The sequence below is a fragment of the Gymnodraco acuticeps genome, unplaced genomic scaffold (genome assembly GCF_902827175.1).
Source record: "Gymnodraco acuticeps unplaced genomic scaffold, fGymAcu1.1, whole genome shotgun sequence".
Classification (NCBI taxonomy): Eukaryota; Metazoa; Chordata; class Actinopteri; order Perciformes; family Bathydraconidae; genus Gymnodraco; species Gymnodraco acuticeps.
Genome location: NW_022992090.1, coordinates 1,298,754 through 1,321,202, shown reverse-complemented (window position 1 = coordinate 1,321,202; position 22,449 = coordinate 1,298,754). Strand labels below are relative to the sequence as shown.

Here is a 22,449-nt window from a genome sequence, read left to right as displayed (position 1 = left end):
AAAAAAAGAATAAAACCAAAAAGGAAGGTGTTTTGTAGTTTATATTTTTTGTTGTGCCCCCTAGTTTTGCCCAGCAGACAATCTTATTAAGTGATCACTAAACTAACAGAGATTAGGTTTAGGAACGTCTTGTCCCAAGCCTTAGCTTGTTAAACAAACTTGCATAGGTAACTTTCATGTGCATGCTATAGCTAATTACATGCTGCACATTGTAAAGCATCCTGCAAATGTTACCTTAGATGCTGGTGTGGTTCTTACCCTTCAATACCCAAAACAACACAATGTATTCCCATGATATGGAAGCTCCAGCACAAGATTGTTTACTTTTCTTTTAGTTCTCCTGCTGGGGCTCAGCCTCACAGCTGCTGTCAATCCAACACTCACTAAAAGTTCCCTCAAGCAGCTGAGAGGAAATGGAGCATTTCTGAGAAGACTAAAGACTTTCTTTCCATATTTATTTTTAATATAATGCCAACATTATCTATGATTGCAAAGAGGGATGACCAAATATGACTTCAGTTTGACTTTCAGTGTTGCACCGTTGTTTTCTGTAAAGGTTATTCTCCACATGTTAAATGCCATGGCATACAAATGATGGGTACAACGTTCAAGGGACTACCATATTATTGGTTGTTAAGATAATGTCACATCAAGGTTTGCAGCAGGTGAGCAGATAATACTTTGCTTGAGGAAATGGTGACCTATACAAAATATACTGTCCTGGAAGCACCAGATATGTGTTGTAGCTGTTGATTACTTACTGGACTCTTGGATTATTTCTCATTCAAGTGAATTTATTTGGACATTTTGAGGACAAAGCTTGCTGTTATGACATATGGATAAATGTATAACAGGTTTACAACATCAAAAAAATAACCTGCTGGTTATATTGGAACTATTCTATACTAACATTTATTTGACATCTGTTGTAGGACGTAAATATTACAATATTATTTCCTACATTTTCGCAAAAATATGATTTTTTTAATATACATTTTAATCACAAGAGCGGTGACATTAGGTACCCTACCTGACTAATTGGTGGACAAGATTTCTCTAAAAGGATACACAAATGTAATTAATTTCCCCTTCTGCAGTATCTGAACCCCAGATTATCTAACTGACTCACACATGCAAATAACAGTCATAAAATGTACATTATATTTTATACTTCTTGTATATGTTCATTCAATTCACAGAAACTACTGCACTGCCTTATTGTATAGTGTCCCAACATATGCCAATTTTCTTTTGTAACTAAAATTCCTCGAATGGATTTGCACTAATACAGGGGTGGCCAACCAGTCAGAGGTAAAGAGCCAATCATTTTAATGTGTTACTGCAAAGAGCCACATCATACACACAGGCACATATGCTGGGTGTATGTCCCCGACCTCTCTCTCTCTCTCTCTCTTTTGCTCTCAGCCTTTCTACGTGCTCCCTAACTTTCCCTAACCCCTCTGTTTTTCTCACACATACAAAATGAAAATCTAATCATTTACAATAATTGACACACAGACACACACACTCAAAGACACACCCTCCCATATACAGGGCCGGCCCTGACCAATTTGCCGCCCTAGGCAAGATTTTAGCTGGCGCCCCCCCCCCCCCAAAATGCAGACACTCACTATGATTCGCACGTGCACAGTTGTGGCATGACCACCAAAACAAAGATATTGACACAAGATGTGTGCAACTGTATTTAGTTTCCTATCCATGTGAACATGAAGTGGGGGGGACCTCACCTCCTCTAGGGGGGTCCGGGGGCATGCACCCCCGGTAAGAGTTTTTTTTTAAATATTGAAGTTAAAAGCATCAATCTGGTGCACTTTGAGAGCAACATTAAGAGATCTATGGATACATCTCTCAACACCCAGATGAAACAGAACTGTAAACAGATTTTCTTTTTCTTTATAGATATTTTCTCTCTCTTATTTTTTCATAACTATAATGATCATATAAATGTGTGCCTTTACCTCACTGAGCTGAGGTTATCAGAGCCTATCAGTCTTTCAGGAGAGAGCTCTCTAAAGCTCTCCCCCCCGCGGCCGCTTACACAGTAAATTCCAATGTTAATAAAAGCACACAGAAGCTGTGTACGTTTTTTGGGAGTTTGATTTATTTTAAATTAACACAAATACAAAATTAAAACCTATAATAGCCCACTAAAACCATTATTTAAAAAAAAGAACTATTTCACATAAACTTCTGGTTTTTACTGGGGCTGGGGCGGTTCAACTTGATTTTGGGGGGGAGGGTGTGCCATAGTTTATGGGCGCTGTACGCAAAATAGGCGTAGTTCTGTTAGTATAAGATAATAAGATGTACTTTGTTGATCCAAAATCAGGAAATTGTGTTATGAAATTAAAAAAGAATTTTTATTTCTTACTTTAAAAAAAAAATAAAAATTCGGCACCCCCTATGGGTTGATGCCCTTAGCATTCGCCTATACTGCCTATGCCGAGGGCCGGCCCTGCCCATATACACACACAGCCTCTCACAGAAACACATACCTCTGCTCAGCCAGATTTCCTATAAATGTCACAGTGCGTGATATTGACAGAAATTGACTTAAACCTCTCCTACCAGTATTAAGACCAGAGGCCAGTTATAGTCAACCATTAATATTGTGTCTCACACACAAACTCTCAGTTCAAAACATTTGAAAAAAGTTGTTATCATACTATGCATGTTGCTTCTTTGAAACGTGCAGAGGATGTGGAAGGGGCTCAAATGCATGAAAGAGCACATTTGCGATTTTTGTTAATAATTTAATAAAAATATACCTGGACTTGTTTCTCTCTGTCTGTATCTCACACACAGATTCATGACAGTTGTTTAAAAATGTAAATAATTGAAGTGTATTTTTGTTAATTCTCCTCACATGACATCTCAACTTTTACCTAACCCTCTGACTGACAGAAGCTCTGCTCACAGAGATGCACTCTCTCTCTCTTGTTTATTTCTTTACCGCGAATCACCAAATTCGTGAGTCCTTCTGTGTCAGTTGCCAGGTTTCCGGGAGCAGGCCTTCTCACATACACATATACCACTGCAAATTGTTACCGTTTTGATTTGACAACATTATATTGAGTTATTACGCTTTTATCTGAGTTATATTTCTGCCGATCGGAAGCAGATCTCTCCCTTGATTGTCACATCGCAACCGCCTCCAGTACTGCAGGATCGGCATTCTGATTGGCGAAAGCACTTCTTTGTTGAAAACTCTGTAACGATTGGGCTGGAACTTATGTGTTGTTAACCCTTTGTGAACTGGGATACATATGCGCAAAAAAAAAAAAAACACACAATTAAAATTCGATATGAACTGAGGAGCCGCATGAGACTGGGCACAGAACCGCATTCGACTCGAGAGCCGCGGGTTGGCCACTCCTGCACTAATAGTTCATGCATTTTTTAAATCAAGTTTTAGCCTATTTAAAGGTAAGTGTTATGACTAATTTGTTGGGTTGAAATCTGTTCATGGTGCCCATCTGGGGAGAGGCGCATGCAAATTAGCTCGGATACATGATCCTTAAGCGAAAGGAAGTATTCCAGTCAAAACAACATTAACCTCTGTGTTACTGGTTCAACATGTCAACTATTCAAAGCAGCAGCCAGACTCTTGAAAGATTATTGGAAACGATAATAAAAAATGTATTATCACCAGCTTCCTTGATCATTTCCTACCAGGGAGAATACAAGCCCCAGTGAATGGGCTGCATTGCGACTTGTCATTTTAGTTTACCACTCATGTTTTGATGTACCTCGGTTTTCTGTCCCCTTCTTTCTTTGCAGTGCTGTTTGGGCAGTTTGTGGTATTCCAGACTTTGAACAGTGATGTGGTCGAGATCTACGATGGATCCTCCACAGATTCAGCCCTTCTTTCCTCTATACATGGGTCACACTCAGGTAAAAAAACATACCTTTGGATAGGGCTGCTCGATTATGGCAAAAATCATAATGTCGATTATTTGGGTCAATAATTGATATCACAATTATTAAAAACGATTATCCATTTACTTGGAAAACATCCATTTATTGAAAATAAAAATTTGAACAGTATGTTTTTAACAGTTGATTACCCTGAACTTAAAGTATAATTCAACTGACCAAAAACCAAAAAGAAATTCAAAATAAAAATAAATAATCGTTTTATTTCGATTATGTTGTTTTCATAATCGTTGCAAGCCAAAATCGTAATTGCGATTAAAATACGATTAATTGAGCAGCCCTACCTTTGGAACCCTTAAGCGTAATGCCTTATGTTGTTTTTGACTCATAAGTCTGAGTAGTTCTGTCAAGCACAGAATTTAGTTCTGCAGGCAAGAAAGCACATTCTTCTCTCAGCTTAATTCTAATCAAATTACACTTTTTTTTTCAGACAAATCAAAAATCAAATATTCTACCAGCTTAATGATGCCAAGTATAACGATTTGTTTCCCTTCCTACATTTCTGTTATGATGATGATAATGAAACAATGATGATACATAATACATTGTGATTACAACAGAATTAACTAGGATCCCAATTCAAAATAACAAAAGGAAAACCAGCTGCTGTAATTTATTGTCATATTCTTCTTGATTACACTGTGACACAGTAAACAAAGAAAAATAATCAGGTCAGTCAATTCTAGCAATAACATTGAAGATATGTTGTAGATCAGATTAGACTCAAAACTAAATCATACTGACATGTTACACATAACTGAATCAATATTCTCACTCTTTTGCCCTGATTAATTTAACAGTTAATGAGGTCATGTAGAGCTTGTGTTTATAAATGGTCCATTATGTGTTAGTAAGTGCAACTATTATCTGTTGACAGCATCTTCCTAAAGAGTCGATAATACTTCCTTTGATTCTGTATTTTAGGAGAGACGCTCCCTTTGAGTTCAGGAAACAAGATCACACTCAAGTTTACCACAAATGGAACAGAAACAGCCAAAGGATTTCACTTTGTCTACCAAGGTAAGGCTGCTTTTTCTTATACGTTTGCAGAATTCTGATGGGGAATCTTATTTGGTGCATTGAGTGTGTTTGCTTGCTTTTGGAAAAGAAAGATACTTTAGCCTTGCACTCATCACATAAAGGGCTTTGCAGCAGAGTGCCATTGGCTGCGGCTAGGCATGGCTGAGCAGAGCAGGATGATGTGGAGTCAAACATCCCATCCTGGCACGACCACGGGAGAGACTAATGACGTGCGAGGATATTCACAAGGGCTTCAAGATTCCTCCCTGCCTGTTTTGTCTTGCCATCTCTCTTTCTCCTGTTGCCTTTCTCCCTACCACGCCCACCCACCTCTCTTTGTCTTTCTTTCTCCTATACTCACTTCCTCCCCTCTTCTGTAGCTGTCCCCAGGACAAGCGCGTCTCAGTGTAGCTCGGTCCCTGAGCCCCGGTTTGGAAAGCGGATAGGGAACGACTTTGGCATCGGTATGGTGGTGCTGTTTGAATGCAATCCAGGCTACACGCTACACGGCTCCAATGCCATCAGGTGTGAGGCCGTGCCCAGTGCCCTGGCCCAGTGGAACGGCACTGTGCCCACATGTGTCGGTAAGCTTCCTCGTCCTCCAAACACATGCACACACTCAAACACTGACACAATAAGATGCAGCAGGTGTCTGACACGTTGGTGTCTGTTTTTTCTACTCATTATAAATCCTAATGCCAACTATGGCCAGACAGTTCAGACAACAAGCAAAACACAAGGACAAACAGAACAACAAAGTGTCACATCAATTTTCTTTTCAGACAAAGGATTTCTGTTCCTGTACCTCTCCAGACAAATGGGAAACTAACTGGCATATGTCCAACACTCTCGGGTTATTTTTCTAAGTAGCCCACAGCTCCCTATACACTGCATAAGCTCAGTTAACAATTTATTATGTGATGCAATAAAACAGATCTGCAATAGCAGGTGTTTCTACTAAACTGCAATTCCATATGTTAATCAAGGTGATCAAAACATTAGTAACTGCAAAACAAATGATCAATGTGATCAGATAATATAACACATCATAAAGGTTTACTCTCATGATGCATTATGCAGGCATTGTGTGCATGCATTATGCATGGATACACTGAGTCACTAGTTTATCAGATACAAACAATACCCTGCGATAAAGCCTGACTTTATGAAGCTCAGCAAACTACTTCGCTCTATCTTCAGCTCCCCTTGATTTGACTGATTTGTATAGCTAGTTTCAGCTCATTGTTTTGCTCATTGTCCTTAACTTGTCCGTACTAGTGATGCACTGCCATGGCTCTCAGAATTATTTATCACAATAGCAGCCAGTTGTTTTCAGTTTTTTTAAATGGTTCACTACCTACTCATTAAAAAAACAGAACAAGTTAGCTACTATAGTTGCTTGTGAACAGAGATATATTTTCACAAGGAGTTGGTAGATACCAAATACAGAGCTAGAAGAGAGTAAATATGAAACTTAATGTTGCCAGGTGACCAGGAACACAAATGAATGCTAATGTTTCCCTGAACTTACTGGATACTATTATTGGTATCTACTAGTATAAATGAGTACACACATCTGTAAATTTGTACATGGATAAAATGCATAATGTTTGAAATGTTTTGTTTCAGGAGTTGAAAAAACTGCCTTTTTCAACATTAGATTTTTACGAATCTGGATTATGCACAATACATTGAGATACAGGTACACATCTCTCCGCACTCATTAACAGAGAGCAATGGTGCAACAGTGGCACACATACTGTATATATCAGTAATGAGATTGTTTTAAATACAAAATGTAAATGTCAAAATGCCAAGTACACAGGAACCAGAGGTCGTTTTTATTTTTAACATACACAAAAGGTACAGGGAATAATTCATGATCCAGTAGCACTGGATGGTCCGTGCAAGGTGTGGACCATCTACTGAATGGACCTGTATCTCTCTCTGCATGGCTTTTTGGCTAGCATATACAGAACCATGTACACTTAAATGTACCGGCATACATATGCACACATCTATACACATGAACAGATTTACGTGCCTTGTCTGCACATGTTGTTATCCGAACATGCAAAGGACCGTGCACTCGGTCTCCCAGAGACTCCCACATGTCTCATGGGAACATAAAGAACTGCAGCTGAAGTAGGACAAATCTATTGAAGTCAGGCCTTGTGCCAGCCAGCAAATAGTCCTAGTCGGTGAGTTCAGAAGATTTCAATCCAGGGTTCATCCGAGTTTACTGCCAAGTGTTGAGGGAATAGCAGTGGCACGCGCGGTTCCATTTTAAACACAGTGATTTTTATCTTGAGATTGGATCTGGCTGCAGCATCACCCCCAGCGGCAGTGTACTCGTCCAGAATAATGGATATAGTTTCATGAAATCTTCAGGAAAACACTATGCTCAATTACTTAAGCCCTCTTTATGGGATATGAAGGCATAAGACACTGTTCTCCTATGAGGCACCTGTGTTATAGAAGATATCTTTTCAGCTCTTTCTCCAGCTCTGATTGACCCGGATCCTCAGGCGACACTTGTTTCGCTATCGATTTCACAAATAGAAGGCTAGTGCGCTAAGGTTTTTTTTAAATTTGTGTTAGCACAAAGCTCTATCGTGATTTAATTAGCTGCGCCTGAATGGATGCATTATGTTTGTGTGGCCTCTGTTAAATCTTAATGAAGAAAGTTGATTTTTAATAAATTGATGTTTTGTTTCTTTCCTGGTGGAGTATGATTAGTTACAGTGAGTTCTGAATATTAAATTAAAGTAGGTGATTTCTTATTTTTTCAGTTTCAGGTGTAGGATGGATACTCTTTAAACATCTGCATATGTCACCAACAGATGATGGAAAAGAATAAGGATCTTTTACAGGCTACACTTAAAGCAATTTAATGGTAAATACTGATACAGCAGATGAGCATTGATGAGTGCAAAGTAGCTGAATGTTACACAAACTAAATCACTACAGAAAATCACGACTGCACAGATAGTCATGATTCATGCCGAGTGTGCCCACATAATTGAATTCTCTGTTGGCTTAAACACTTTTCCGAAGGTGGCAATACGTAAACAGCTCACACTGGGCTTATTTTAAACAGTTGATTCTTGTTTTGAAATGGCCTCCAAAGACCAATTAAAGTGTCTCAGTCTGGGGATGTGTGTTAAGGCCAGGCTAGAGTGCCTCTTTGTAGCAACGTGTCTTTAGGTCATGATGCTTTTGGGAGTTTTAGCTTCTGTAATAAAAGTGGAAATGATTGCCAGTGTGAAAAGTGTATTTATAGCACTGATGTTTATTTTATTAAGGAAGTAAGCAATACAAATTCTAGAACAACAAATTGGATTTAAAATAATACAAAATAAACTTTCCACCACCCATCTCTCTAAAACCTTACAACATCATACAAAAGGCAATTTGTGTTCTCATTCATAACACTCCGTTTGATGTCTCACTATGGGATGCGCCTCATCGCGGAGCAAACAGAAGCATCAATCTCATTACGCCAATCCTGATTGGCTGGAGATCTTGACGTCAGCTTCAGGGAAATCACCCCCTATAAGTAGCTTGCGCCACGATGCATGCGCCATTCAAACACCTCTTCTCGCTTCAGAACACATCTCTATGGTAGCCGGACAAGCTTAACGGTCCACAGACTGAACCCAAATATCCATTTCGGTCGACGAGCGCTCGCCGGCTACTCCTTCTGCTTCGCAGGAAGACGGTAATTACTAACGCTAGTTATTGTTGAAATCGACCTCGCCGCTCTCTTTCCCCGGAAAGTAAGCTAGGTCTGACTTTTTCAAGCTAGCGTTAGCTTGCTCCCTCACTACCGACACCACGGTAGCGAGGAAGTTTTTTCTTTTCTCTTCCCCACGGAGGAGGAAAGGATTAAAAGGAGCATACTGCCACACCAGTCAGTATTCTCCGGGAATAAAAGACCCACACCGTCCTTTTCTCCGGATTAAGGACAGGGTGGTTACCTCTTTTTCTCCCAACCTACCTGTTGAGAGCGGGTCCTCTCCACGCCACGAGGCGAACAAGATGGACGCCCCTCTCTCTCACACCAGAGGAGTCAGGAACTCGGTGGCTCGACTCTGCGGCTGCGGGTTGAAGATCTCGGGCACAGACACACACCAGGTCTGCTCGTCCTGCCTCGGGCTGGAACACGCCCGAGGCGCTATCGACAACCCCGGCTCGTGCGGACATTGTGTCCGCTTCATCGTAAAGAGCCTCCGCCGACGGCTAGCACGCCAAGCTAGCCTGTCGGAGCAGGAACCCCCCATGTCATCTGACCTGCCGGCCGGCAGTCAAGACGCGGGGGCATCCGCCACAGAGAGTGAACCCCTCTCCATGTCGGTCTGGGGCTCAGTATCTGCGATGGCCGCAGAACCGGATTCCCGCGCCCTGGCAGGCCGGGACCCGGTGGCGGCAAGACACGCGGGAACGGGACCCCACGCTTTACCGAGCTGGGGCTCCCGGTTAGACCTCACCATGGTCTCACCCGCGGAGGATGTCCTCGAGCTTGAGGACGAAGAGGACGCCTCTGTGTTCCTCCTGTCCGAGTCGGATGAACATGAAGAGGACATCTTCATGTCATCGGCTCAGGCTGCAAAGCCTGGAGCGAGGGCTGCTCTCCCAGACGATAGCACACCAGCTTCGCCCTGTCTGAGTATGGGCCTGCAGGCCGTGTGCAAACGCGCTGCAGCCAGACTCGACATCCCGTGGCCTGAAATGGCCAAGGAGACCTCCAGGTCCCGCTACGAAGGGAAACATTTTCCCCTAGCAGCGCGGACAAAGAGGCAACTCCTTCCGGTCTTCCCGGAGATGTTGGATGAGGTGTCGGTCTCGTGGAGAGACCGGCCCTTCAGCAACAAGGTCCCAATCCAGGGTGCCTCCTCCCTAGACTTTGACGGAATGGAGAAGCTCGGCCTGCTCCGCATACCGCCCATGGAACCGCTGGTAGCAGCCCACCTCCTACCGAGGATGGGCCCGTCACCAAGCAGGAACCCCACGCTGCCGGCAAAGTCGGACCGATTTCAGTCGACAATGACTGAACGGTCCTACAAAGCCGCAGCGTTGTCCGCCAGGGCCCTGAATGTGGCCTCGCTGCTAACCGCTTACCAAGCGGAGCTCTGCGAGGACCTGTCGGGTAACCCGGGGGAAGCCACTCTGGACGAGATGGCAGCGGTCACAGACATCTGTCTCCGTGTCCAACGCTGCGCCGTCCAGGCCACGGGTAAGGCAATGGGGATCATGGTGGTGCAGGAAAGAGCGAGATGGCTCAACCTCACCAACCTCCCAGACCGGGAAAAGGAGGATGTGCTGGATATGCCCATCGTTCCCGAGGGAATTTTCGGCTCCGCTCTTGCTTCCATGCAAAGGAGGTGTGAGTCGAAAAAGAGGGAGGACGAGGCACTCCACCTCTGCCTCCCTCGAAGGGTCCAGCCGCTGCCTTCGCAGCAGCAGTCCTTCGCCCAAGCTGCCTTGAACCCTGCTCGGTTTAAAACACCGAAAATGCAGAGGTCGCAGCCCGCCCCGAGTCCCCAGCCCAGGCTGGAGACGAGGGCGAGCTGGCCCAGAAAATCTCCGGTTCCGGCTGCAGCTCAGGCGCAGCCAACCCAGAATTTCGGCCAGCAGGCGAGGAAGAAGAAGCGAGCGGCGTGACAGCCCCTCCTTCTCCCCTCTGTGACAGAGCTGGAAGTCCACGGTTCCCCAGCTCTAAATGTGTTCCCGCCGCCTCGAGAGATGCCTCAACACCATCCTCAAGTCCGCAAAAACACATGTCACAAATCTGTTTGTTCCTCTGTCATAAAACATTTGCCGCTGACACATCCAGGCTTCAGGCCGAGGGCGCAGCTCAAAAAAAATGATAAAAAAAACAATAAAACCAATAAACAGCCCGTCAACTGTTCCCCTTCTGAGAGCAGCTACGGCATCTCTTAAAAGGCGGATTACAGGCGGGTCTGTGAAGGCACCACCGTCATGCGCATGCGCAGTGCCGGCTGGGGTTTTAAAAGCACCACCGCCACGCGCATGCGCAGTGCCGGCTGGGGTTGTGAAGGCACCACCGTCATGCGCATGCGCAGTGTCGGTGGGGATTGTCGAAAGGGGGCACCACTGTGTTCAGACACTAGAGGGCCCCATAACACAACAAATAGAGACTCAGAGGGGAAGAGATGTGACATCTCCACTGGCTCTAAGGAGCATGCAGTGGAAGATGCTCACATCATCTGCTTGGGTTTTCAAGACAGTAACACGGGGCTACAGACTCCAATTCGCTGTCACCCCCCCTCGCTTCTCGGGCATTCTGTATTCGCAGGCCCGAGGAGAGTCAGCCCATATTCTGGAGAAAGAGATTCTCTCTCTCCTAGAAAAGGGGGCTATATCTATTGTACCCGCCGAGCAGAGTCAGGGCGGCTTCTATTCCAAGTACTTCATCGTTCCCAAACGGGGAGGGAACGGAATTCGGCCAATACTTGATTTGAGGGCTCTGAACAAATATCTAAGAAGATATAAGTTCAGAATGCTCACTCACACATCTCTGCTGCGGCTCGTGCGACAAGACGACTGGTTCACATCAGTCGACCTGAAAGATGCGTATTTTCACATCCCAGTATATTACCCACACAGGAAATATCTGAGATTCGCATTTCAGGGGATCTGTTATGAATACAGAGTACTCCCCTTCGGTCTGTCTCTCAGTCCAAGGGTGTTTGTACGATGTACGGAAGCCGCGATAGCCCCGTTAAGACAACAGGGTATTCGCCTGGCGACCTACCTGGACGACTGGCTGCTTCTCGCACAGTCGGAGCAGGAGGCTGTTACGCAGACAAATGTCCTCGTAAAGCACCTGCTCAACCTGGGTTTCATAATAAACACAGAAAAGAGCATGTTGTGCCCCGCGCAGACTATACTCTTCCTGGGTTTACACCTGAACTCGGTGCACTTTTCAGCTCGCTTGTCAGCGGAAAGAGTGAAAGCTTTCAGAGCTTGTCTCGCTCTTTTCCAGCTGCGCAAACATGTTCTCTTCAGATCATGCGTAATGGCACTGCGCCACTGGCTGCACCCGACTTTTCTAGTACGAGGTGTGCCTATGGGTGCTGTCCTTTCACGGAAAGTGGTCACCACGGACGCATGTCTGACAGGTTGGGGAGGTATTTATGAAGGTCGCCCGGTGAGGGGTCTCTGGAGCAGAGACCTCCAGCGGGCACACATAAATTACCTGGAGCTTTTAGCGGTGTTTCTCACCCTAAAACGCTTTCTGCCTTTCCTCAGGGGACATCACGTCCTCGTGAGGACAGACAATACGACCACAATATCGTATATTAACCGCCAAGGGGGTTTGCGTTCTCTCCAGTTACACACACACTGGCGCGCAAACTTATCCTATGGATCGGTAGGCGTCTTCTCTCTCTGAGAGCGACGCACGTACCGGGAGTGAGGAACCTCGGGGCAGATCTACTGTCCAGAGGTATACCACTTTATGCAGACTGGACTCTACATCCAAGGATTGTGAGCCAGCTGTGGGTGCGTTACGGCAGAGCCGCGGTGGATCTGTTCGCATCGAAAGACAACGCTCAGTGTCAGCTGTTCTTTTCGATGCACGATCTAAATGCACCGTTAGGCGTGGATGCACTCGCGCACAATTGGCCCCCGGGCCTTCTGTACGCGTTCCCACCCCTGGCTCTGATACCCCCAATTCTGGCCAGAGTGAGAGAGCAACGCCACACACTTATCCTGATAGCTCCGCACTGGCCAGCTATGTACTGGCTAGCGGAGATATATCAGCTGCTGTGCGGGCAGCCATGGCAGCTCCCACTACGCAGGGACATACTGTCCCAAGCGGGGGGGGCGATCTTTCATCCACACCCAGAGCGCTTGGCTCTATGGGCCTGGCCCGTGAGAGGTACAATCTAAATACAGTGTGACATGAAGCTGACCCTGGCAGCTGCCAAGCGAGCCAGTGGCACTCATGCACTATTTGTACAGTTTTCATGCACTCAGTTTGCCCCAGGGCAAACAGAGTGTGGTTGAAGCCTAACCCTGCCTTTATCTTAAGGCGGTCGGTTCGGGTACCACATTTGACATTGAGGCATCCTCCCCGCCACTGTATTCCTCCGGGGAACAGCGGCCGGATTTGCCGTGTCCAGCCCGTGCTTCACGCACGTACAGGGACAGATCAAGGGTGCTTTGTCATAATGACCAACCCCTTGTGTCCTGGGCTAACCCTTATAAGGGCAAGCCTGTTACTAAGCAACGGCTCTCCCACTGGTCTGTGGAAGCAATTGCTTTGGGGCTCATACGAGTCAGAGTTCGCAGGCACCCTCGGGTCCGCGAGCTCTTTCGACTCAGGGTCTGGCTGCATTCTGGACTCTGTCCAGGATGTCTCCCATCAAATTGTCTCCCATTGGTGCAGCGGCGAGCTGGTCCTCGCCGCTCACTTTTGTCTGCCTCCTAACAGGCTAGACGTTCTGCTCCCAGTGTGACTCAAGCAGTGCTGGGCACCTGGTTGAGTCAGAGCTCTACCTGTTAAGTTCTGGTTGGTTTGGTCATTTTCGAGATAAGCTCGTCTGGCAATACGGGAGCTACAATTTCCCATAGTGAGACATCGAACGGAGTGTTATGAATGAGAACTATAGGTTACTTACGTAACCCCAGTTCTCAGAGTAACATGAAGTGAGATGTCTCACCAGACGGCCCTCCTTGCTATGGTGAAGCGAGAAGAGGTGCTTATTTTGAATGGCGCATACGTTGTGGCCTAAGCTACTTATAGGGGGTGATTTCCCTGACGCTGACGTCAAGATCTCCAGCCAATCAGGATTGGCGTAATGAGATTGATGCTTCTGTTTGCTCCGCGATGAGGCGCATCCCATAGTGAGACATCTCACTTCATGTTACTCTGAGAACTGGGGTTACGTAAGTAACCTATAGTTTTGTAAATATATTTATTTTTTTGTCATCATACCTTATCATATCCATTTCGCTCACTTATCCATAATAGGTTTGACATACTGGCTGATATTGGTCATTTTTTAAGAACTAACCAAAACATACTTTTACCCTGAGAAAGGGAGCAGTCACATTTTCTCCACATTAAATTGAAATGAGACGTCCTAAACTATCTTGGGATAGTTGACTTTGTCAAAGGTCTTGCTTGTCTGCCTTGAAGCAAACTAATTTTGAACATTTGGCAGGGATGTTTGCTTTGCTTAATGATTCAAATAAAGCTTTAAGTTTGCATTTAGAAAAAACTGTTAAACTCTACAGCTTATAATTAAGAAAGAGGTAAGATAACGGGAAACGTTGATATACCGTAAACAAGATAATATAATAAGATTGACAAAAGACAGTTTTTGACTGCATATTTGGCATATGAGTTTAATCTTGTATATACCATTTGTAAGATGCATGGTTCCCAAAACCAAACAAGTATTGCAAGCCATTAAGAATATATACCTAACATATTGCATATAAAAAGTGCATGTGATGTAAAACACTTATGTCGTACACACACAATGTGCGGATCCGTTTTTGATTTCTTGATTAAAACACTTCTAATTAAAAGTTTCTGCCTATCAGATGGTGTTAAATAGTGTCTCATAATGTGTGTACTCCCCACGCTTGTCTACCTGCAGTAACTGACATATGAGTCTGCCGCAGATTGAGATGGGTGTGGAGCATTCCACGCTTTTATGAGTGTCATGATTTCTAATCTTGCTCGACCAATTACATTAACTGACAGCTCAGGGGACTCGAAGGAGCTGTTGCATGATACTAAAATACTGAAGCCTCATCCCAATACCCCTCCTCGACTCCTCTTCCCCTCCTCCGGGACTTGCCCCGGAAATCGATCAAGACACGCCATGTTGAAGGACGTCCCAATAGCTGAAATGCACACGGAGGAGGGGTGCGGGAGGAGGGGTGCGGGAGGAGACTACGCGGTGTTTTCACTACTCGCGTATAAAAGCCCCGCCCCCACCTTCACAGCTGGTCGATTTCAACAGAGGAAAACCCACAACTGGAAGATGAGTGGAAAAGCGTCACATACATGTATAAGTGCTCACAGCTCCGTGGGAATTATTATGTGCAATTCATTTCTAAAAGGCTTCACATTACTATAATTATATTTTTATTTAAATGTAGGCTACATTTTACACCAAAACGGAACACAAAAGCAGGACTAACCATCATACATTGAATTCCTTGACTAACAAGAGAAAGATTCATTTAAATAAATATTTAACAAATGGGCCGGTTCTAAGGGGTTCTTCAGTTAAGCCCGATGAGAGGGGATACAGCTGTGCACATGTCATCATTAACAGACGTCGTTTAAAAGTGACGTTTGAGTGAACGAGGACATCCCAATTAATACCTGAGGACTTCTCTGTCCTCGCGTCACCTCCTCGTGTCTCTCGCTCGCATCGGAGCTAAGACGCAAGGAAGGGAAGCAAGTGAGGGAACGGAGGAGTCGAGGAGGGGTATTGGGATGAGGCTTGAGTCTCTCTGTGGAATGAGTCTGTTTCCTGTTGTCAAGATCCTGTTCTCACGCTAGAATAATTCAAGCTGTATAAATAAGTACAAAACAGAAGAGGAGTATATTCATCATTCTTAAATTCAGTCGTTTTCTTTCTGAAATGAAGGTTGGAAGCAACCCAAGTGGGGGTTGCGAGATGATTACAAACTAAAAATCGAAAATTAAATGTTTGTTATCAATTTCTTTTATCAATGTTTGTATTTATTATTATTAATAATAACGTGTGCATAGACATTTTTCAGGGGCAGACTAGCCATCTGTATAATTTCCCCGCAGTGAGGCTCCCCCTTTGACAATCCACTAGCGCAGTGTTTTTCATACCAAGGACACTTAACCAATAAAAAACATTCACGGACCATCTAACTCCACAAATATCCAAAAACAATAGGCCTGCTTACCACTCCAACAGTATATAACAAATTACAGCCTAATAATGACAGCTTAACCTTCTCTACATCGCCTCGTTCACACAATAAATCAAATACAACTTCAGATTATATAAGCATTTAGTTCAAATGCGATTTAAAATGCTCTCAGGTTTTACACCTCTTATGAAATGTAGACTACATTTATTACGGAGTCTATGTCAGATCGTTGGCTACAGAGAGATATGCAAAATACACCGCATAGTACAACACAAACCTCCGCTGTGGATTTTCAAAACAAAATACAGTAAAACTATGGTCGCAGGCCCAAGTTTAACTCTCTGAGGCCTGCATGGTCTGCCTACAAAACAAAAATAAAAAAACTTTATGCAGCCCAAACAAGCCTCTGATCATCAACAGACTTAATGCAATGCTTCATATTAGATAATAATCTCTATCTCACTACTAACACATCTAAATCTACTTTCAGCATGGATAAATGTTCATAAAATACATCCATTGTTTGTTCTATATGCTTCTTGAAATCCTAAAAAACACATCGTTTTTCTAGAACAGATTAGGCCTACAAATCGCCTGAAAATGGTACAAACAAGTGGCAACATGTTTGACGAAGGTGTTGCGCTGGGCTATATCATGCGATCGAAAGTGAAGTGAAACTTATGCTCGTTCCAATGCGGAGATATTCCCGCGAGAGAAATTAATTAACCACCCCCCCCCATTGACAGGGGTCACTGTTATTTTGGGGGTCGCGGGCTGAAAAGTTTGGGAACCCCTGCTCTAGATATTCTTTGGCATTGACCTTCAGGTCTCATTTGGAGAGCTGAATTCAAAACAATTAAACATGCTGTTCTCATTGGTCTCTATGCAAGAGTAGATCAATACTGAATACTCTCTACTTGACATGCATTAGCTGAAGATGACATCACACTGTGGCCATGGTTATAGGAAAGTGTGATTGCTCTGCTGTGTGATTGCTGTGAGGCACAGAACAAAGTCATCTTCTCTAATGTGTCACTTGGAGCAAAGATAACAGTGTAGTCACTTTGAAACAATTCTATCATGGAGATATAACCTGTCAAATATTAATGAGTTTGACATTGTCGGAAGCTGATTGCTGAACACGTTTTTATTTGTTCCTACCTTGTCCGACAGTCATGTTTTCCTGTAGCACATTTACTTTTGCTCTCATTTTCTGTGACTCCTATGGTCTTTGACATCGAAACTATCCCATTTTCCGATGAAATTGAAAAGAATGATTATCATTTAAATGTTCAGGGTAAACGTGTGGACTAGTGCGCTGGTGTTCGGATCAGGGGATCTTGTGTCCCTGGGTGTTAGGTCCCCATTAAGGTCTAGGGGACCTGGAGACAGTAACACACAACAACCAATATTTATGAGGGAGTCAGAGTAAAGGTTGACAAAAGGTTTATTTCTTAAGCCCTAACTGAACATAAATTGAACAGAAATACTCTTCGTGGGAGGAGGAGGAGTCAAAGGAGATTGTGCCAAACAAAAGAAACAAGCATAAAACGAGGCCTATCTCTACATCTGTCCTTTGAAACCAAAACTCAAAACAAAAACCCTCACTCACTAAACTACTCAGAGCTGGAAAAACAGAATACAGGGGTGGCAACAATCCGCTAACCTAGTGTGTCTTAACATTAGTTACCTACGTGATGAGAAATGTACAGGGTACCCCAGACTTACCTAACTCCCCCACCTCTCAACACACACACATTAACAAAGGTTAGAACAAACAAAGTAGAATGACTTTCTACTCAAGGCAGTCAATTGCAGGCTCCTCATCAGCAACAGGCCCAGGGTGAGAGAGAGAAGACTTCCTGGGTGCCTCCTTTATGGTCGGCCCTGGCTGCTGATAGGCCAGCTGAGGTGAGAAGATCCAACCAGCTATCAGACTCAGGTGCACAGGCAGATACCGATCAGCTGCTGATTAGCTGTGCAGAAGACAGGGAGAAGAGAGAAACACAGGAGGAAAGGAAAACCACACAAGTACAGCCTGCCTGGCACGTAACACTGGGCAAGACACTTCACCCCAAATTGCTCCTGTGGGGATTGCCCACAGTATTGAGTATGTAAGTCGCTTTGGATAAAAGCGTCTAACAAGTGACATGTAGTGTAATGTAAACCCTTGTCCTTGACAAAAAGCAACTGGTTTGTCATTGTTAGAACATATTGTACTACTCTGTGAACAATTGAAGGACCTAATTCACCCTTTTTTAACAGCTTTGCTCAGGTTTCTAAAGGGAAACTATTACAGCGAATGCTAGGTGGATTCTTTAACCTGCAGTTCAATCTGAATAGCACTTGACCTGCATTAGGAGTGGGAGGTGGAAGCATTTTAGTACCTATGCTTGGAAATGGTTAAATAACACACCTTTTATAGTATACAGTATTGGTCATTATTGTAGAAATACATATGATGGCTTAACATATGTCTGACAAACACATTCTATCTGCTGATTGAAGCAAAGCAACAGTGATACTGTAAAAGATGTTGCTGAGCAAAATGTCACCAGCTACTAATGGTTGTTTGTTTTAGAAATACATTTCTATAGGTGCAATTTGTGCAATAATCCTAAGAACGTGGGTTTGCAAGACTGGGTTCCCACAATCACTAATGGAAAAAAAAGTGGAGCCAAACACTGAGGAAAGTAGCTGCTCGGATACAAGGCCAATTGGCACTGTCGGAAGAGCAATGAAGAAATTGTTACTGTTATGGCCCTTTTTTCATTTTGATTTCTACCCTGCTCAAATATATCACAGTGCCTGAAAATGTCAGCACAGCCTGGCCACTGACTCCAATTCAACATTCATCTGAGAGCCAAAAGGTGTGATAAATATGTTACTTGTGGCCCTGGTAGTGTGGAAACAAGGTGTGCTTTGAGAAGAATAGCAATTAAAAGATATGATTTGTGTGGCTTGCGAGAGATAAAATAACATCAGGGGTTGAACTGTTTATGTCTGCACAGAGCGAGAGGCGAGTGTGCTTCCATGCAAACCTCCACTGAGGTATTAAATAACAATAATGTCATGTGGAAGAGGATCTGGTTTTAAAACAAAAATGAAGCTGTTTTACATTTTTTACTAAGTAGAACCTTTCTCAAAACTCCCGGTAATTATATTTTTATAAGGGCATTTTACAGGCGCTAATTTAAAAGCCATGTATTAGCAGGTGGCATGATGATTTTTATGATGACCCCTGTGTGCAGACTTCACCCTGAACTGACTTTCTCTCTTTCTTTATCCATTATACCTATGTGTAGTTCCTTGTGGCGGGGTGTTAAGTGAGCGCAGAGGCACTATCCTCTCTCCTGGATACCCTGAGCCGTACGCCAACTATCTGAACTGTGCCTGGAAGATCTCTGTTCCAGAGGGAGCCGGCATCCAAGTAAGAGGGACCACATGCAGAATAACGTGTGATAAGAGTTTAAAATATGTTTTGTTTTAGATTATTTATTTTTGTATCCATCGTCTGACTTTTTTAGATTTTTAAAAGGGGAAAAAAAAGCAGTTTTCCAGCTTTTTATTTATATTATGTATGTATTCTTCTGCGTTTGAATTATGGTATATTTTGTCTTTTAGATTCAAGTTGTGACCTTCGCCACAGAACATAATTGGGATTCGCTGGATTTTTTTGACGGGGTGGATGGCAATGCTCGAAGGCTTGGTAGCTACTCAGGTAAAACTGATCCAACTGAATTTTAGGTGTCGTCTTCCTCTTGAATTTCAATCAGATGTTACGGGGACCCAGCAGCAGACAGATTGATCTGATGACATTTGGCATGTCTTTTAAGAATGCTGTCTGAAAACCAGTTAAAGAAGTCAAGGAATAAAAAATGTCCCTCTCCCTTCACACAATACTCCTGTCTCTTTGAATCTTGAATTGGAGATGTTCATAATGTCTCCCCTGCATAGCCAGAAGTTTTATAAATGCAGTGTTGCCTCAGGGCTCGTGCTAATGAAAATTGTGCTCTTGCCACCTGTTAACCTACTAGAAACAGGGCGTCACATCAATTTAGATGCCGGATCTTCGTATCAGAGAGACTGGTGAAGCATAATCACTTCTGTCTCTATATCTCAGCTTCATGAGACCAGGATTCAAATGGTGGATATCTCATTTTGGAGAAAAACTCTTTACATATTCTAATAACTCCACATTACAGCTCCCACTGTGAGGGACAGCGTGCAATGTGAAAAGCTAAGGCATTTTAAATGGGGCCAAACTGATGAGTGTGATTATGAATGATATGTAAAACTCTCCATGCAAATTGCAGAAGTCCTAGAGTATATAGATAGATCCCAGAATACTGCTTGGCAAATGTTACGATCGGAATTATAATACTTCTGTAACATTTTGGTGATCCAAAACAATTGTTGGGACATGTTAACACCTTAAAGTGTGTAAATCAGACAGCATGTGTTATCCATGTAGTTGAACGATCATTGTTCCTTCATGTAACAATATTCACAATTTAGACTTTTGTAATTATTTGATCTGGTCAACCCACAAGGCCTGACATGAATTACAGATTACCCAAAATGCATTGCATTTAGATTTTCTTTGCAATGGACTGTGTTATTTTATTTTCCATGTGATTGTCTGTGATTCATTTTATTATGTGAGACATCCTTTCACTTGATTTGTACCTGCTAATTAACTCTGCATCACTCATTTAGCGAGGTTATGTAGGTTAAATGGCTGCTGCTGAAAGACGGTTTTATGTCTACCAGAATTTACCTCTGGTGAAATAATAGAGAATGATTTCACAAAACTGCAGCATAATTACTACTGTCTTACTGTGTTTTTGAAGGTGATGAATCTGAATTTGAACTGTCATCTGTATTTTGTGTTGTAAAGGTACAACTATTCCCCAACTGCTGAACAGCACGTCCAACAATCTGTACTTGACCTTCCAGTCCGACATCAGTGTGTCCGCTGCTGGCTACCACTTGGAGTACACAGGTATGAGGAGAGACGGCTTGTCTGCCTTCTGTCCTGTCAGTTTGTTTCTATGTGTCCATCAGCCACCACCTGCAGCAGCTGCACAGAGCTGTAATAAGTAAGAGCGACAGCTGGGCTGGGTGGCACAGTTGGACAAAGAGATAGTGTTAGGTTAGTGAGTCACTGGATTTGTTTTGATTACTCTGGATTTCTTGAAATGTTCAGTCTTTGTAACTGCTTCTGTAGATTTCTAGATGGTATTCCCCAGTGGTCGTTTTTAAAGTCCTCTAGTTGCCACCAGCCAGAGGACCCACATCATTTTCCATTTAGGGACTAATACAACCAACTCTCAGTTTGGTATTCACTTAGGAGCATATTTGCAAAGCAGCATTCTGAAAATGTACCGTTGTCTAAAATTGAAGAAGTTTAGCTGTCCCCAATGGAATGACTGATTTACTAAGTCCCCCATTCAAAACATAGTCTAAATGAAAATGGGTGCCCATTTACAGGTAAATGGAGCTCCTCTGCAGATATTTAATAACAGTCCTTTGTGACTAATTTCCCGACTGTTATTTACATCTTTGGCACTTTCCATTTGTCTCTTTTAATGTCAGAGTAATTTTCCTCCTTGTTATTAGTCTCTCTAAGGTTAGATGGATTTTAAGTTACTGCATTGTCTGTCTCCTCCACATATTTGTTTTTCTGCTATCTTGTTATTTACCGCTTACCTACAATTTTCTTTACTAACAGGCAGCTATGGGAGACCTACTGTCACTCGTTTTCTTTCAGTAAAGTACACAGAGGCAGTAAAAAAGTGCAGCTGTGGGAAAAGTAAGAGTAGAGAAGCCAACTCAATAAAACCATGATGAAATGGGAGGATGGGGACGAAACAGAGGCACAACAACATGGCTTTGAGTAAAGATCAGTTCCCACTCACACTAACAGCCAGTGTACAAAAGCATGAAAAAACATTGTCGTCACTAAGTCTGTCCTCACTGTCAGCTGTGTAAGTCCACGAGCATCATACCCAACTTCAGTCACGTCAGCGCTTCACTTTCAAAACACCCTCCTCTTTCCTGGAAGCTCTGTGTAACTGTGTCTCTCTGTGGGCTCTTTCCTTTCTGCACTAACCCCCCCCCCCCCCCCCCCACGGCTTCCTCCTGCTGAGAATCACTTCAGTGCCATGTCTCTCACAGTCAGCCCTTTCCTCTTTGCCACTGCTGCCCTTGTAAAGTGCATTCCCTGATGCTTTGTGTAAACCCAGCTCCAGTCAAGCTCCCTTTTTACTTTTCCTGTTGCTTTTCATATTTGCAAGCTTGCCTGCATATGGTTCTACTGACTGCCTATTGGCAAACATTTGTGTTTGTGTGATTAAGCCATGTTGCTTCCCTTTGGAACAAACCATTAAGTATTTCTGTTTTGTTTTTTATCTATTTAGTGATGTTCTAGTCTACTGCTCAGAAGCTTTTGGATTCTTAAGTATTTGGTCTTAATCACAGCAACCCTCTATTTTGTCCTGTAGCTGGTTTTATGTTTGTATCTTATTTCCAGTGTGTCGTTGGTTCAAACCACCCATTTATTTTCTCCAG

The 22,449-nt window shown here is 43.4% G+C and overlaps 1 protein-coding gene across 3 annotated transcripts in view; it reads left to right on the top strand.

The window, feature by feature from the left end:
• The window catches only part of LOC117537447 (CUB and sushi domain-containing protein 3-like), a 268,893-nt gene that overhangs the window by 142,720 nt on the left and 103,724 nt on the right, over positions 1-22,449 (top strand). For all 3 annotated transcript variants that reach the window (XM_034202669.1, XM_034202670.1, XM_034202668.1), the window contains exons 32-37: positions 3,802-3,915; positions 4,882-4,977; positions 5,358-5,561; positions 19,182-19,306; positions 19,501-19,597; positions 20,777-20,881. In XM_034202669.1, coding sequence (XP_034058560.1) covers positions 3,802-3,915; positions 4,882-4,977; positions 5,358-5,561; positions 19,182-19,306; positions 19,501-19,597; positions 20,777-20,881 — 741 coding nt within the window. The remainder of the gene's footprint in view (positions 1-3,801; positions 3,916-4,881; positions 4,978-5,357; positions 5,562-19,181; positions 19,307-19,500; positions 19,598-20,776; positions 20,882-22,449) is intronic.